The sequence below is a fragment of the Cryptomeria japonica genome, chromosome 3 (assembly GCF_030272615.1).
Source record: "Cryptomeria japonica chromosome 3, Sugi_1.0, whole genome shotgun sequence".
Lineage (NCBI taxonomy): Eukaryota > Viridiplantae > Streptophyta > Pinopsida > Cupressales > Cupressaceae > Cryptomeria > Cryptomeria japonica.
In genome coordinates this window covers 795,868,034-795,885,693 of record NC_081407.1, presented here as the reverse complement: position 1 = coordinate 795,885,693, position 17,660 = coordinate 795,868,034, and the positions used below count along the sequence as shown (strand labels likewise).

At 35.9% G+C, this 17,660-nt stretch overlaps 1 protein-coding gene across 2 annotated transcripts in view; it reads right to left on the bottom strand.

Moving 5' to 3' along the window:
• LOC131874678 (uncharacterized) overlaps nt 1–17,660 on the bottom strand; it is a 93,910-nt gene that overhangs the window by 32,041 nt on the left and 44,209 nt on the right. The window contains exon 3 of one of the 2 annotated variants that reach the window (XM_059218581.1): nt 5,993–6,466. The exons of the other annotated variant lie outside the window; for it this stretch is intronic. Coding sequence (XP_059074564.1) covers nt 6,368–6,466 — 99 coding nt within the window. The 3' untranslated portion in view covers nt 5,993–6,367. Of the gene's footprint in view, nt 1–5,992; nt 6,467–17,660 lie in introns of those variants that run through there. 2 annotated transcript variants of the gene reach the window in all.

The following is a 17,660-nucleotide window of genomic DNA, read 5'->3' as shown; positions in this document are numbered from 1 at the left end:
GTTCAACAAGTGGGAGATTTGTTGGGAAAAATGGTGTCTCAACCTTGCATTTATGTGAGGTTACTATTTATAGTAAGTTTTTATTTAAGCACGAAATGGTGCGAAACTCTCCCTGAAGCTTCTGGTTGGCTAGATAAGCATTCCGGTAAAGTTTCGTTGCAAGGTCACAGCTAGTTTTGAAGATATTAAAGTTTTCATCTTGGAGGGGTGCAATAAAATGTTTAAACTTAATTTTGGGGACTTTAGAGGCTCCGAAATGCCCTGAAAAGTGGTCGTAACCGGCGAAGCGGTTACGAGGTGATAGAGCACTTCGCGAGCTTTCCGGCGCTTCAAACGGTTCGTCAATCGAACACCCGGTTCTCAAGTTATGGCCTCCGGAAGTTTGTACTCCTGAAATAGGAAAAATAATTTGTATCGAATACATAAATGAGCTGTAAAAGGGAGCGACACGTGTTGATGTGTGCTTTAACATGTCATAGAAGGGAGATAAGTTCGGCTACACCTTATTGGGTGGTTTTAGCCCATGGTTTTGTAATACCGTTTGACGGTTTCTTGTATTGTATCTCCTATTTATGAGGTGTGTGAGATAGAGGTTGTGTGTAAGAGTCTTATGGCTATTGAGTTGCCTCTGGATCTCTGATTAATGGTACTCCTGCGAAGAGCTTGCTCTGCAAGTATTTTGTAATCTATTTTTGATTGCTGAATAAAATATTGAGCTGCTTTTGGAGGGTGGGGTTTTTCTCCCGAAAGGGTTTTCCCCACGTAAATCATTGTGTTGTGGTATGATTGCTATTATATCTATTTCTATTTTCTGTAACTGTTGTAATGATCTGAAAAAGTTTTGCATTACCCTCCTCTCAAGGTTAGTGTGGGGAGTTGTTTCCGCTACTTAACTTCCTTACAAGGATAATATAAGTCGATGACCACTCTTCCTGTTGATTGGTGCGAGTTATCTCGCTAGTCTCATCGGGCATCGAGATAGCTTAAAATGTGTTCAGGTGATGGGCATAATTTCCCTAATGTCTTTTCCCTCGGCATAGCTCCTCCTGATACATTATGTCTCCTCAACATAAGCTTTGACCCTTTATCGATGTAACCTTTGCTGATGCATTTTACTTTTGCCAGTGTCCAGTGGGATAAGTCTTACCAATAGCATCATCGACTATCGACAATACAAGATTTCTCCATTATCGCTAGTGTGCATTCTGTCGATGGACTTGATCAGTGTATTCTATCCCGATCACATGTTTCTACTTGTGTGTTACCATTGGGTTGACTTTTGCCGATAGTGCAGATTTTGTATTTCATGTCGGAATTTCAACGAACACGTTGTATTAAAAAAAAGTAATTACGCGCCATCATTATAAGTAGGCTCAAGGTACAAAAATTGGGAGGAGCGAGCATAATTGCTGCAGATAGATTCTCGACAACAACTGTACAAAAGGTTGGTCCTTTCATTCTTGTCATCAAGATTTTTTTGCAAGTTGCTTTGTTTAATGGTATCCACTTTGGGAAAATATGGATCCTCAACCTCCTTAACTTCTCCATTTTGTGGTTGCTAGTTGTAAAAACAAGTTGCTTCATAGCTTCTGGAGGGGTCAACAATTATCTGCAACTATAAACCATTCCAGCCCTCAAAATAGCCCTTTGTATGGGAGTAACTTTTATATGATTATTTAGGACTCTATAGGTAGTTGCTTGTACAATTTTACCCACTAAAAGGGTCTTTTCATTTTCTCCGATTAGCAAATAAAATTCCTCATCCTACGATGGCTCTTTATATGGTGTTCGTCAATCCTTAAATCCATGTACCAATTCAATCTTTATGTCAGCAAGAGTTTCTGACTTTTTATTGGATGTTTGTTGTTCCACATTTCTAGCATACTCATCAATATCAAGGGCCTTTAACACATGGGGATATTTTTTGACATGTCTAACTGCCATTTCTTGTGTTTCCTCATCCATACCATCTATATCTTGTCTTGTATCTTCACAGTATACATCCTCAGCCATTTTGCTTAGCTAGTTCATACGACTCTAGATGAATTCTAGTATCATCGAATGGATCCATAACATGGTTCCCAGAAGTTGCTTGCCAGGTCCCTCTAACCCTTAAAAAATCAACAACATTTATAAAGACAAGTTGCTTCATAGCTTCTAGAGGGCTCAACAATTCTCTACGACTGTAAACCCTTCCAGCCCTCAAAAATAGCACTTTGTATGGAAGCAACTTTTATATGATTATTTAGGACTCTACAGGAAGTTGCTTGTACAATTTTCCCCACTGAAAGGGTCTCTTCATTTTCTCGAGTTAACAGATAAAATTCCTCATCCTGGGATGGCTCTTTATATGGTGTTCACCAATTCTTAAATCCATGTACCAATTCAATCTTTATGTCAACAAGAGTTTCCCACTTTTTATTGGATGTCTGTTGTTCCACACTTCTAGCTTATTCATCAATATCAAGGGCCTTTAACACATGGGGATATTTTTTAACATGCTCAACTGCCATTTCTTGTGTTTCCTCATCCATATCATCTATATACTTTCATGCATCTTCACACGATACATCCTCAGCCATTTTCTTGGCTAGTTAATATGACTCTAGATGAATTCTAGTATCATCCAATGGATCCATAACATGGTTCCCAGAAGATGCTTCCTCGATTCCTCTAACCCTTAAAAAACCAACAACATTTATAAAGACAAGTCACTTCATAGCTTGTAGAGTGGTCAATAATTCTCTCCAACTGTAAACCCTTCCAGCCCTCAAAATAGCCCTTTGTACGGAAGCAACTTTTCTAGGTCCAAGGCCAGCTACAAATTGTAGAAGAGAAAACATCCATTCACATGATGATGCTAGGTTTATGTCAACACCAACTTGGTTGGTTGTTGTAACCATTACCTGTTCAACAAATTCATACTTTTCATCTGGACTAAGGAAATGTTCCTATGAATGAAACTTCAATGATAATATCTCTTTGCCAGGACTACATAATGTTACAACCATGGCCAATCGATTCAGAATATGCCAACCAAGAGCCACAACATGCCTCACAATCTCTGTTGTAGATGTTCTTCTCCTAGAAGAATTGATTGATCTATTTTGATATTTAAAAAAAAATTATCTATGCATCAAGATATCCTTACAAAAGTGTTAAAAGATGCACATGTGCCTACTAACATTCATCCTACCCATTTCCAAGCACCAGTATGCCATCTATCATCTTGTTATCAACTAGCCTTAAATCAAAATAATATGCTACCGAGTGATCCAACACATTAATTTTTTCGTTCATATTGAATTCATCATCATAAAACACAAGGTGAAACAAGTCCTAATCGATATTTGTTCTATCATGCAGAATCGTTTTGAGTTGGAGGCTTGAAATTTGAATAATTTATCTCATTTTATTTGTTAGTTGTGTATTTTGTTATGGGCTAATAGAAATCTAGGTATTGTATAGAACTTTAAAATAAAGTAGAATATAATCTAACACTATATTTCATTTGATGTTATCAATAATTTTGACTAGTTTTCTTCATAATGTGTATCTTGTATAGTTTATCTTAATATTGGATTTCTTGTGCCTGTAGTAGTTTTGGAAGAACTATCATAACTTTCATTCAAACCGTTGGACATTTCTATAAATTGGAGGATAAGTATGTAACAATGATATAACAAGACTGACCAGAGCGATTGGCTTCATTACAAGGTAAGGGCAGCCTTTTTCATGTTTGTCTTCCTCAAAGTATGGTTAATGTCTACTAAGTTGTTGTCTTGTAAGGGTGTTTGGAAGATTGAGAAGAGACTTTTGATGGGTATTAATCCCATTGTTCTCAACTATGCCAGATTGGAATTAAATGTTTCCAAGGTTTATGTGCATTACAGGGAAAATGATTCCTTAGATTGTCACTTCAATTAAATAATTCTTGAAAACTTTGAATTGCTTTCTTGTAAATGAATGCTTTAAATAAAAGGCTACTTTATTATAAGTATGATTTTGTAATGTCCCCTAATAAACTGCCTTAAAATATCCTAGTTATGGATCTCAATTCTTAGTTTAGGGGTTAAGAGAAAATACCTTAGCCTCTGTTGTAGTGAAAAACCTGCAAAAATAAACTCAGAAGGTGCTACAAATTTCATTAAGGAATGGTCATATAAATGACTATATACAAAATTAACTGCATATAACATAAAGAGGGATCCTTGTAATAATATCATAGATAGAATCATAAGTTATGTTAGTGAGTTGTGATGTAGGATTTGGTGGGGTGTCTTGATTGACCATTTGCCCTTATCCAATATAACCATGTAGGGTGCCTTACACAACAATTCCCCCTACCCAATATTGTCATGTAGGGTTCCCTATAGTAGTTCTCCCTACCCAATGATCCTATAGGGTTCCCTATAACAATTTTGCCTGCCCATTTATCAGGTAGGGTGCCCTTCAATAGCTCTCCCCACTTAATAATCATGTAGGGTGCCCTATAGTAGTTCTCTCTACCCATTTATCAAGTAGTGTGCCCTTCAACAGTTCTCCCCACTTAATGATCCTGTAGGGGGCCCTTTAGCAGTTCTCCCTACCCATATTATCAGGTAGGGTGCCCTTTAGCAGTTCTCCCTACCCATATTATCAGGTAGGGTGCCCTTTAGCAGTTCTCCCTACTCCATATGAATTTATTTAGTTTATTCAGATTATCAATATTTGAATCATAACCAGCATTCAGATTTATTATCAGTTGTTTGAATTATTAACAGTTGTTGAAGTTATTGTCAATACTCAGATTGTTACCAATTATTTACTTTTTTACCAGTGCTCAAAATATCATCAATTATCTAATCTATTACCAACTAAATTCCCGTTTATCTTTTAGCACTTACAATTTTAGAGAATTAGTAATTTTCACATTATTTCCAGTTTTATCTTCAAGTGACATTGGCCACTGAATATCAATGATCGTTCTAATATATATGTATATATAAAGGTTATTATTATTATTGTAAGAAATTATTATTGCAGAAGTATTAGACCAATAATACTCAAAGACTAATATAGGGGTTGCAATATATGCAAGTGCTAAACAGAAATGCATACCATAAAAAGGGCGGAAGCTTGGATGTGATTATCGTGTGCACATACCAGATTACAATCACCTATAGTTTCCTCCATTTTCTATATTAATATTACTATCAAATTCTCTTCATGTATGCCTTTTGGCAAGAGACACACCCTTTCACCATTAGGACCCTTTGAAAGAGTGCACCTCTTCATTCCTTTTGCCCTTTTAAAGGGACACAACCTTTCACAATCAGATCTGCACTTCTTATTTAAATAAGATCTATAGCTCTCATTCCCCAATTATCCCCCTTTCAAATGAGGTTCTCTTCTCCCTTTTATATCTCATGTTTGAGGTAGTCACACCTTTTCATTTTATGTCTTTTGATCATTCATTAACTTAATATAAAATTTTAATTATATTTAATTTATATATTAATTTAAATTTTACTTTTTTAATCTTTTGTATCTTAATTTTATTATTATTATATATTATTGAATCCTATTTCAAAGTGGGGACATTACAAATTTCTTAATTGAGATTACTCTAAAAACACCTAATTAAATTATCTTCAAACAATAGTAGACTAGTGCCTTCACCCCTAACATAATGTTGCAATTAGTCTTACTGAATTTAACTTTTCTCTAAAAGACCAATAATACAGAATAAAGCTTGACATCCAATCCTTCAAACTGATAATCAAGCTAAAACTTAACCCAAGCTATAATAACATAGGATAGCACATTGAAACAATCTAAATGAATATATTTATCATAGGGAACTAATCAAACAATCAAAAAGATAAATACCATTAGAGATGAAAAATAGTTGATTTTTGTATTGAAACAAACATAAGATAATCATCTGATTACATATAACACAATATCTTTTAACTAGTTTGGCATTTCTAGAAAATAAACCCCAAGAGTATTGTATATAATTGCATCATTGAATCTATCTCTCATTTCATCAAAAGATCCTCTATATATACATATGAGGATTCAGTTTCAAGATGAAAGGGCATACCCCTTCATTTAGAATTACACTAACTAATATCTTGACTAAAAAAAACTAGCTAACTGACCCTAACACCACTACCAACATAACAAACATATTACATAAGACTTTAAAAGACAACAATTTGAAACATTCAGAACAAGAGCTAATTGCCAAGCACTTTGCCACAGTTATTAATATGCTCCAAATAGTTTTCCGACTTATAGGTATCCGCAACATAAATCATGCCACTGACAACGATCTCCAATGTGACAAACCGCTCCATCTATGCAGTGGTTTCCTTTAACTCTACTCCATCTGTCCGAGCAGCATCAAGGGCAACACTGAGGAGACTCTGGCATTCAGCAATCCATTTATCCTTATCCTCAATTTCACCTTTCTGGTCAGCTAACATAGGAATACCATGTTGGATTACATCTTTACACTATATTAATTTTATAATTTTGCATCAAATTTATCATGCTTTGCAAGTAGACTTTTAATTTTCTCAATCTCTTTGGCATCTGCTCCCTCCAAATTCTTCTCATGCGGCTTGACCCCTAGTCTATTTTTTATCCTGTTATGTGATACTACATTGTCCATATTTTTCTAAAACACAACCCAAAAGTCTTCCAAGTGACCCTACATCTTTTCAAATCTTTTATTCAATACAAAGAAGCACTATCAATTCTAACACTTTGCATATGTTTGAGAATTCTTTGATTTTCCTGCTGTAATTCCTCACATTTCTTCTTCCATTTTGAATTTTCAGGAGAAAGCAACATGGGTTTGGGGCAGTCATTGGCTGATTCATTCACTTCATGTGTGTGAAGGGATCTATTTAAGTTTGTGAATACTCAAAGGCATGTTTATATGTTGTTTTGATGCAAATACATTCCATTAATGTGCTTTGAATTTGTGTCACTGTTTACATGAATAAAAGTTTGACTGTCATGATAGGGACAATAGTAGTGAAATTTTTTTCTTCTTTGAATGTTCATTTGGCCATTGATTAGTATTATTCTTCAACTTTGTTTTGTAACAAAGCTCACCCAATTGGGTTCTCAAGAGGAGCTATTCCAAAGTATTACCAAACTTAGGTTGTACTAACATCCTCAAAGAATAATGTATCCAATGATTGATCCTATTACCATCACAAAGTCACGTGCCATTGCTTTACCTAGTTTGTCCACATTCATACTTTGACTGTTCACAATTCCCTTCTCACAACCAAGTCATCAACAATGACTCACAATAAACCCCTTGCTCAACTTTGATAGACTTACAACCACCAAATGAAAGCATTGATGAATACTAAGAGGGGGGGTGAATTAGTATACTAAAAAATATTGTAAACAAACTTCTAAACAATTTAGCAGATAACCGGTATAGAAGATTCACTAATAAACTGGTTAAGATAAATGCAAACCAAATAACAAACAAAGCATTCACCACAAGAGAACAATCACCATAACACAAGATATTTGACGTGGAAACCCAAATGGGAAAAACCATGGTGAGCAGAAACTCTCAAGTAACTATCTGCAGAATAGAAACTAGATTGATTAAGGTCATACAATGTTCTTCACCAAAACAGATCCTATTAGGAATCTAGATCTTTGTTAGGAGATAAGTGTTAGGATTCCCACAGATACTGAGAGGGGGGGGGTGAATCATTATCTAACCGGTTTAATGATTTTCTTAACTTAAAACATGTAGAACATATTAATATTGTATATAGGTAAACAAGAAATAATGCAATAAATAGAGATAACAGCAACCACATGAAAAACACACCATAACACAGTAGTTTAACAAGGAAACCCAGTGTGGGAAAAACCTTGGTGGGATTTGTGACCCACAATATTCACTTACTGGCCAATAAGAGAATATTACTGCTATAATAGGGGCCTACACATGTAGGAAGGCCAAGTGCCTAGAGCTCACTGCTCAATTACAAAATGGGAAGTCTCACTGACTTACAAAATGGATTATATAATTCCAATTTCTTGTACTTCTTCAAAATAGCATCTACTATGCCAGATCTAGTACCGGTTTATAGCTCTGCTTCATACATAAACCCTTAACCTATAATTCGCATAATAGGTCTGCCTTATTTCGCCTATATATTTTCTTCCTTCTCTTACAAATTGTTCTACAATGATCTCTTATATATATGAGTCATTTTACAACTTGCCAAGTCGGCTTACAATGATTTTACTATAATTAACAAAATATATTACAAACAAAATTCATGTCGGCTTCTATGCCAGTATGCTTCCTTTTACTACCAGTGGTCTTTGTGCCGGTGTAGAGTCTGTCTTTGCCGGTGCTGGTAAATTGTCTTGCCAGTGTCATAGGATTGTAAGGTTTCCATCAATGACAAAACCTTCAATCACCTACAATGTCTCATTGGAGTGTGCATTTGCCAACAATCTCCCCCTTTGGCATTGACAGCAACACTCATGAGAAAAATCCCAAAACTGTCATCCAAAAAGAATCTGCCGGTATTGTCTTACAAAAAATGTGTACCAAAAGAATGTGTACTCCCCCTGAGTTGATGAGTCATTTTTCTCATTATTTTTCTCATTCCACTACTCCCCCTTTGGCATCAATGACAAAGGTTGACAAAGTGTCAATGAGTGTGGTTTCCTGCTTCATCCTTGTAACCGGTTGGTTACAATCTGAAAAAGATCTACCAAAACCAGATTCAAGTTCTCAATGAACTTTTTTTTGTCCTTTATTGCGGCCTCTATCCTTTGAACTATACCGGTGAGGTGTTGCATTTACTCTGTCGGTGTTTTCTGTCCTTGAATCAACGCATCAGATATTTCTTTCCTTAAGGAGGCTAGATAGTCCATTTTTGGACTGTCTCCATTTAAGATCTTTAGCCTTTCCTTTTATTATTTCTTTGTCTCTTTCCAACTTTAGTAGTTCTTCCTCAAAACCTGTTATTTTCTGCTCAAAAACTGATAATGAATCAGATGAATTAATGAAATTGTCAGCTAGTTGATTTATTTCTTCCTCTATCTTATCGATTTTCTCATCTATATCAATTGTCAAAAAGTTAGTTTTACATGTATCCCTGTACAAAGTTTTGAATTCCTTCAATGTGCTACATAGTTCTGGTAGAAGTGTGTTAAATTTCCTTGTACACTTCTTTATTTCTTCCTCAAAGAATTTGTGTTTTTCCTTCTCTAATCTCTCCTTGAATGCTTCCTCTTTTATTTGTTCAACTGTCATAGTGTTTTCTGTAATATATTTAGACAAAGTGTCAAGTTGACTCAAAGAATCTTTATTATCTACATTACATTCTGGTGCTATCATTTTCAAAATTGGAATGGTGTCATCTATTGCCTTGTAAGCCTGTGAGCTATAATCTGTTATCTTGTTTATGGAATCCAAAAGAAGTTCTGTTACATTAGCTGGTTTGAATTCTATACTTGAAGAGCCAAAACTCTGTATTCCGCCGGTGGGAGCAATATCCTTCTTTGTGGTGACCTCTGGTAGGTCAGTTTGTGTTTCCATTTCTTTAAGCAAAGGTTTGTCTTTCTCATCTATTGCCAGTGGCACTGACTTTGTGTGAACCTATTGTGGTGATGGAGCCTATTGCTCTGCTTGTTGCTATGTGTTATCATCTGCCAATTTACCTTCTGTACCATTAGTTACTAGTTGCTCATTAGCCATATCTGTCTTCTTAGTTGTATCCTTATCTACCACAATATTGACCTTTTGAGTATCAATGTCCACTGTGTATAATACCTCAGAGTTAGGATTTGTGTCCACTTATGGTATGTCCATGCTCTCACTATCCAGTTTATTATCAGTAGTCACTACCGGTGGAGTATTTAGAGGTAGTGGGGATAAGTTATCTTTTATTTTTATGCTAGGTGGTCCACCAACCTTGCCTTTTCCCTTATCCTTATCCTTCTAATATACTTTGATGGGTTTGGGTTTTCTACAATCTTCCTTCTTTTCCTTCTCTACAAGGAATATGTCCCATGCATTGGCAGTTTCCTCTGTAACCTCATTTACTCTACCAACCATAAGTGCTACATGCCGATGTGCAGTTGAAAATACTGACCGGTTAGCCTCTGAGATCAGATCATCTATCTCTTTTGGTGAGTTGACAGGATAAAAAACAAGTAGTTTTTCAATTTACATTTTCTTATCAAGCTCTACAATAGCTTGCCTTCTAGCTTCAAGTCTTTTAAACAGTTCTACTAGTAATTCATCTACAACTTGCATTAGAAATTTCTTGTAAATGTCCAAGTGTAGAATTACACTATTTTCAACTTTCTCTTTGTCATCAACTGATAATGAATCATATAATTTATTGATGTTTTTCAGTTGTCCATCCTCTTTTATTTCATCTAGTAGCTTTTCAATTGGAGCTATGTTTTGTTGAGTCTTCTTCTTGGGTGTTAACTTCTTCTTCTTTGGAGTTACTTTCTTAGTCGGGGGCCTTACTGCCCATTGTTTCTATCTAGTTCTTCTAGGAGAAGGTGTAGATATCGGTGAAGGTTCTCTTTTTCTCACAACTCTTTTAAATTCAGCTGGCATATCACTTTTCGAAGAAGTTGCTACCGGTGAAAGGTGAGTTTCTGGCTGTAGTGTTTCTAACTCACCTTCAGTGATATCGGTTTGTTTAAGTACATCTTCTTTTATAGCCTTTGCTTGCCTAGATCCTCTTCTTACTGTTGCTTCTACCTTCTTTACCCTTTTCTTAGACTGAATTTGATTCTCAATAGTCTCAGCATTGCCAAATACCTCTTCTTTAGGTTCCTTGGGTGCTTCCAGAAGGGCTTTTGCATATGTTTCAATTATGTGGTCATCAGTTTCAGAACCCATTTCAGTAACTTAAATAGTTCTTGGGATAACTACCTCCATCCAAATCTCATCCTTCTTAATAACAAATCATATTTCATCCTTATACTTATTTACAATTGCTTGTGAAAGTCTGACTCTAGTATTCATCTGGGCCTTCAATGCCTGAAAGTACCTATGTTATGTAGTAAATCAGACAATTGTTTGCCTACCAGTATATCAAAACCAAGATTCTTATTACCGATACCGAGCACCTGTTTTGTTATGTGCAGCATTAAATAGACAAGTAGGTTTCCAAATCTAAATGTCCCCTTTTTGTCTTTCTTAATTTTTCTAAGATTATCAATAAGCTCATATTTCAACCATTCACACACATCTATTTTTGCATTATCTTTGATCATATCATAGGCACTCTTTATGCATAGGCTAGAGACTGAGTTTAACCTATTTGCATGTGTGGTTTTGTAGCCTAAAATCATGCTAATGAATTTGACATTGATGTCGGTTACATCATTCACTCTTAAAGATCTCTTGTCAGATGTTGCACCTGTTAGGTTCATCACCAGCTCATTTGAGACCTTTTTTGTCTTATCAGGTCTGTTACTGGTGGAGGGTAACCCTGTCACAACTTTTACTGCCTCTTTTGTGATTTTGTGAATAAAGTCTAACCAAAAGAATTCACCATGAACCCTGCTTAGAACTATCCTTATAACATCCTTAGGGAAATTCGGAATATTGAGAATTTCAATGAATTCTAAGGTTTCAACTATTTTGTGTTCAGGTTTCACATTGTCGGAGTCATCACAAATTACACACTTATACATTCTCTTGATTTCCTCATCACCTAATTCTTCTATGTGACGATGAATGTACATTCTAGGGTCTTCAACAAAAACTACTCCTTTGGGGATTTGAGAAAATGCACCAACATTATCATCTTTCTTAGCAATTTCGGGAACTAACTGGAATACAGGTCTATGGCATTTAGTCACTTTGACTAAAGTAGGGTTTGCTATGAATTCGGGAACACATGAAGAAGCCATGATTATAAATACCTTTATCTGCCTTAGGAAAGATTGCTTACTGAATTGCTTTGCTTCTTTGCTCAAAATGTCTTCACTCAAGAATTTTTGCGCTCTTTGATTGTTTGAATGCTCAGTGAAATGAAAATGGAGCCTAAAACACTAATTTGTAATGTTAATTTTGCCAACTACCACATTTAATGCTTACCGGTTAGGTAATCACTTAACTTATCTGCCAGTATAGAAGTAATTTCAACTTCTCACCATCAACTGAGGGAATAATAGCATGTTTCACATTTGATTGGTAAACCCTCAAGGAAATTTTCTTCAGTTAGATGAAGAGTCTCCTGTTGGTGGAGTGTTACTCTCTTCTGCCGATGGATTGTTACTATGTTCTACCAGTGGAGGAGTGTTCCTATCACCATTTAGATTTGATTTCCTGATCCATTGTTTTGAGAATTCCTACTTAACTTCTTCAACTTTTTCTCTACCTTTCAAATGAGGACCTTTGTTATTTACTCGTGAGGACTTGCTTCTACAAAATTTAGCAATATGTCCAATTTTGTTACAAGCATAACAAGTCACATTATTTTTCTGAATAGCTTTTCCATATCCTATGTCGGTTTGTCATCTGCATTGGTTATATAAGTGTCCAAATCTTCCACAAACATAACATCTCACATTCATTCTGCAATTTTTAGAATTATGACCAACTTTGTTGCATTTGGAACATTGATCGGTGGGTGTATTAGTATTCTAATAATTTCTAGATCTACATTGATTTTCTCTATGACCATACTTGTTACAGTTAAAGCATTTGCCATTAAATTTATAAGCAGTAGGTTGTCTTACCGGTTTGCCATGATCCTGTGTGTTTGCAGTACCGGAGCTTTCACTAGTTTCAAAGCCAAGACCATTAGTGTCACCATTAGGTTTCTAATTCTTCAACAAGTCACCAAGTTCTTCTGAGCTTTTCTTGAATTTTTCTTTATGTTGATTTGTAGCAGCCAGTTCTCCTTCCAAGATACCTTTTTGTCTCATGAGTTCATTTGAGTCATTCTGTGCATGCATCAAATTTGTCTTCAACATATCATTTTCATAACTAAGTCTTGTGTTTTCATTTGCAGCATCATTTAGTCTTCTAGTCAAGTCTTCTTCATTCTTCTTCCTATCTTCAATTTCTTTAAAAATTCTCATAGTCATATCCTGCATCTCATTCTTTGTTGTCATGTTTTCTTGTTTCAGCTTATTCATTAGATCATTAAGAGTTTCCTTTTCATCATTCTCATTTTGCATCTTTTCACAAAGTTCTCTTCTCTTGTTTCTTGTAATGGTAAGATTTTCTTGAAGTTCTTGAATAATATTTTGTGTAGCTTTTAGATCATCTTCAAGTTTGATATTTTTCAATTTTTCTGCATCATAGTCTGAGAGAGCTGCTTCTAATTGCTTCATCAAGTTTTCCATCTCTACCGGTGTCAAGATCTTCCTCAAGCTATTAGGCTTCTGAAAATAGAGGACCAAGCTCTGATACCAATTGTTAGGATTCCCATAGATACTGAGAGGGGGGGTGAATCAGTATCTAACCGGTTTAATGATTTTCTTAACTTAAAACATGTAGAATATATTAATATTGTATACCGGTAACAAAGAAATAATGCAATAAACATAGATAACAACAACCACATGAAAAACACACCATAACACAGTAGTTTAACGAGGAAATCCGGTGTGGGAAAAACCTCGTTGGGATTTGTGACCCACAATATTCACTTACTGGCCAATAAGAGGATATTACTGCTACAATAGGGGCCCGCACATGTAGGAAGGCCAAGTGCCTAGAGCTCACTGCTCAATTACAAAATGGGAAGTCTCATTGACTTACAAAATGGATTATATAAATCCAATGTGTTGTACTACTTCAAAATAGCATTTGCTATGCCAGATCCAATATCGGTTTATAACTTTGCTTCATACATAAACCCTTAACCTATAATTCACATAATAGGTCTTCCTTATTTCACCTATATATTTTCTCCTTCTCTTACAAAATGTTCTACAATGATCTCTTATATATATGAGTCATTTTACAACTTGCCAAGTCGGCTTACAATGATTTTACAATAATTAACAAAATATATTACAAACAAAATTCTTGTCGGCTTCTATGCCGGTATGCTTCCTTTTACTGCCGATGGTCTCTGTGCCGATGTAGAGTCTGTCTTTGCCGGTGCCGGTAAATTGTCTTGCTGGTGTCATAGGATTGTAAGGCTGCCATCAATGACAAAACCTTCAATCACCTACAATGTCTCATTGGAGTGTGCATTTGCCAACTATAAGTCCTGTAAAGGACTACCTTGTTAGAGGATTTCGGATCCACAGTTGTGAACCACCTTGTTAGAGGATTTACAAAGGCTTTGTTGGGCTTACCCGGTTAAGGGTTCTAGACTTGTCAAAGATGTGAGTAATCAACAAGTGAGTGATCTAGCTAATAGCACAGTCAGCTTAATTAGATCCTTGATAGCTCATTGTTAATGCATTTTAGTATTACTTCAGTCTTCAATATCTACACACTCTTACTCTTCACACATACTTAATCTTCTCTACAATGATTGCACATAACCTCTTCTGTCACACATCTCTTCTCTATCTCATACATGCAAACCCTATACATGATGTCCTTATAAAGGAAATTGATTTCATGTCGGTCCAATAGGATTAGATTACAAGTTCCTAGGTTCAGTGCATCTAGACACATTTGGTAACACGACACAAAATCACCGCCAAAGTGTCGGTGGATGATAACTCATCACACATTACATAAATATTGGTTGGTAACTCATCACAGAGTAATACCGGTTAACACAATATACCGATTACCGGTTTGTCAAAAATGAAGACTGGTAGATCATAGTGTTCTGATCAAAAGTTAACTACCGCTTGGGTCCTTCGTACCCCTTGTGATCCTCAAACCGCTTGTGATCCTCAAGCCACTTGGGGTCTCTATATCGCTTGAGTTCTTCAATCAATCTATGACCGGTAAACGTCTTCTGCAAAATACCGATAGTCTAAAGACTATACATTACACAATACACAATACCAGTTGGAACAATTACCGATTGAGTCATAACTCTTACATCAAGAAAGTGTGTGTCCATCATAAAGAAAGTGTGTGTCCATCAATGACAATCAAAACATCATCAAAATTCCAACAATATCCCCCTTTGGTATTGATCGCAACACTTAGGAAAATTTTGACATCTAAGTGTTTTTACAACAAAAATTGCCATAATCAAAATTACTCCCCCTAAGCATATACACTATCCCTTTTTGCAGAAATTACAATATACACTACTCCCCCTAAATGGTAACATTCTCCAATATTTTAAATACTACTCCCCCTTTGCCAACAATGACAAAGTAATGCAAAATAACCCTTGTTTCCTTATATATAAAAATAGAGTAAATGTTTATGACAATAAGGAATGAAACTTATCAAAAATAGATTTAAAGTCCTGCATAAAAGTTTTCATGGTCAATGTCCATGATTCAAGTAATGAGGTAGTAACCTCACTTTCAGTCTATATCTAGAATACCAGTTCTTCCATTGCATCAATGGTACTCATCTCTTGAGTTACCATGATGGCTTCCAGGTTGAGAAAACATTTCTGAAGAATTTGCAGTCTTGGAAATACGACTAGTTGAAGCTCCTACAAATCTCTGGTCCAGTTGTAGATGACTGAGTCCATCCTACCAGTCTAAAGCTGATAGTGATGAATTGTTTGCCCATATGTAGTGAATGAATCATATGGCATCTTGAATTTTCTTATATATACCTGTAACTCCGATTGGAGTTTATCTTTTTGGATAAGCATATCATCACAAAATAGATGGGGTTGGTAGATTTTACTCAATAGTAATTTGCCCTCATCCATAGCAACATTGATATCCTTCTGCTGCTTCAAAAGTTGTGACCGGAGCTCATTCATTTTCTTGAATAAGGAAATGTTGAGGGCCTTTTCATGATTCTTCTTTGTAGTGGTTGTAGCAACATCTTCCAAGCATTGTACCTGGTCCTCCACTACAGTACAAAGAAGTTTAAGCTTGGACAGAGAGGAATCGGTACTGGGGAGGTTAGTATAGGGAATCAGACTGGTAAGGGTGTCAACCGCAGTTTGAATGATATCATGTTCCTTCTTCCTCTGCAATTCTTCCAATCTTGCCTATGCAAGTTTTATGCTATGAAGTAGCTCAGACTCATCTATTGATTGAAGATCAATAGGACTGGTGGTGTCAACCGGTTTGGCTTGACCACCGATTGCCTTAGGAGTCTCCGCTTGTTTGGTTTTCTCTGCTTCCTTTTCCTCTGCTGCTCTTTTCTTTTCCTCTTCCTTCTTTTGCTCCTCTTCTTGTTTCTTCTTCAGTTCTTCCTTCTTCTTGTCTTCTTCCTACTTTTTCTTCTCTTCCTCCTTTTTCTTCTCTTCTTTCTTCCACTTGTCTTCTTCTTTCTTCTTCTCTTCTTCTTTCTTCTTGTTAAATACTTCATCTAGTTTACCTGGTGACAGGTCAAGTTCTTGTTCATCCTTCATATTGGCCTCAGACGCTTGGTGTAACCTAATAGTAGCTTTAGCATGTAAATGTGTGTCCTTCTCCACTTCAGAAGCTCTGCCTTCTAGCAGCCTGAGTCTTCTCCTTCTCATGAAGAAGAGGCCTTTGTTCTTGTCCATTATCTCAAATAATTCTGAATTAGAAGCATCAGGAAAGTATTGTGCAAAAAATTTCTCCCTGATCTCCTATTCTTTCTCAATGGCAATGTGCCATTTTTTATCTAAAGAATTATATAAAGAATCAGGTGTAACTGATCTAATCTCTGATGGCGACCAGTCATTAACACATAAATATTTAATGATTTCCTGTTCTACTTCTTCTTTCTCACTATCAGTAAAATCATCAAAATATTCTTTTAAATCATCAAGCACTTTCCTCTTAATATTCTTAATAGTCCTCTGACAATATATCATTGGCTTATAAGAGGAAATATCTATGTTTGCCGATGCTGAAGCTGCAAGAACATTACCGGTAGATTTTGCCTTCTTGCTTGATTGTCTTGTCTTCTTTGGTTGAATTTCTAGTTCAGTATTTTCTGACTCTGGTGAGTTGGTTTTGGTTTTCCACTTCCTCTCAAAGACTTTAGCAAGAATAACCTCAAGTTTCTTCTTAGCAGGTGACCACTTGGTCACTTTTGGACTGGCAGAGGTGACCAGTGCAGATACTGATGGCATTGCTTTATCCTTTTTCTATTTTGGTTCTTCAACTGGTGTTACCCTTTCCAAGTAGGTACCGGTTCTCTTTTTCTTAGCATCCAGTGGTGAGGCAAGTAGGGTAGAGGCATACCCGATCAACATGTCATTCACCACTTCATAACCCATAGGTTCAACTACTTCCTTTCTGGGTTCCACTGCTTCCATTATGCATTCATCTACCTTTATTGTGAAGCAGATGTCATCTTTATACTTCTTCACAATATCATTTGATATCCTCATTCTCTGGTTCATTTTCCGCTTGAATTCATCAAAATACTTGTTAAGAACCTCAAGATATCTAGTTCCCACTATTTGTAGACTTTCCTTGATTTGTTTGGAGATCGGTAAGTCAGCAAACCATTGCACATCACCTACTCCAAGAAAATAACCTTGAAAGTAAAACAATAAACTGACCAAAAGTTGTCCAAACCTAAACCTTAGAGCATTGTCTTG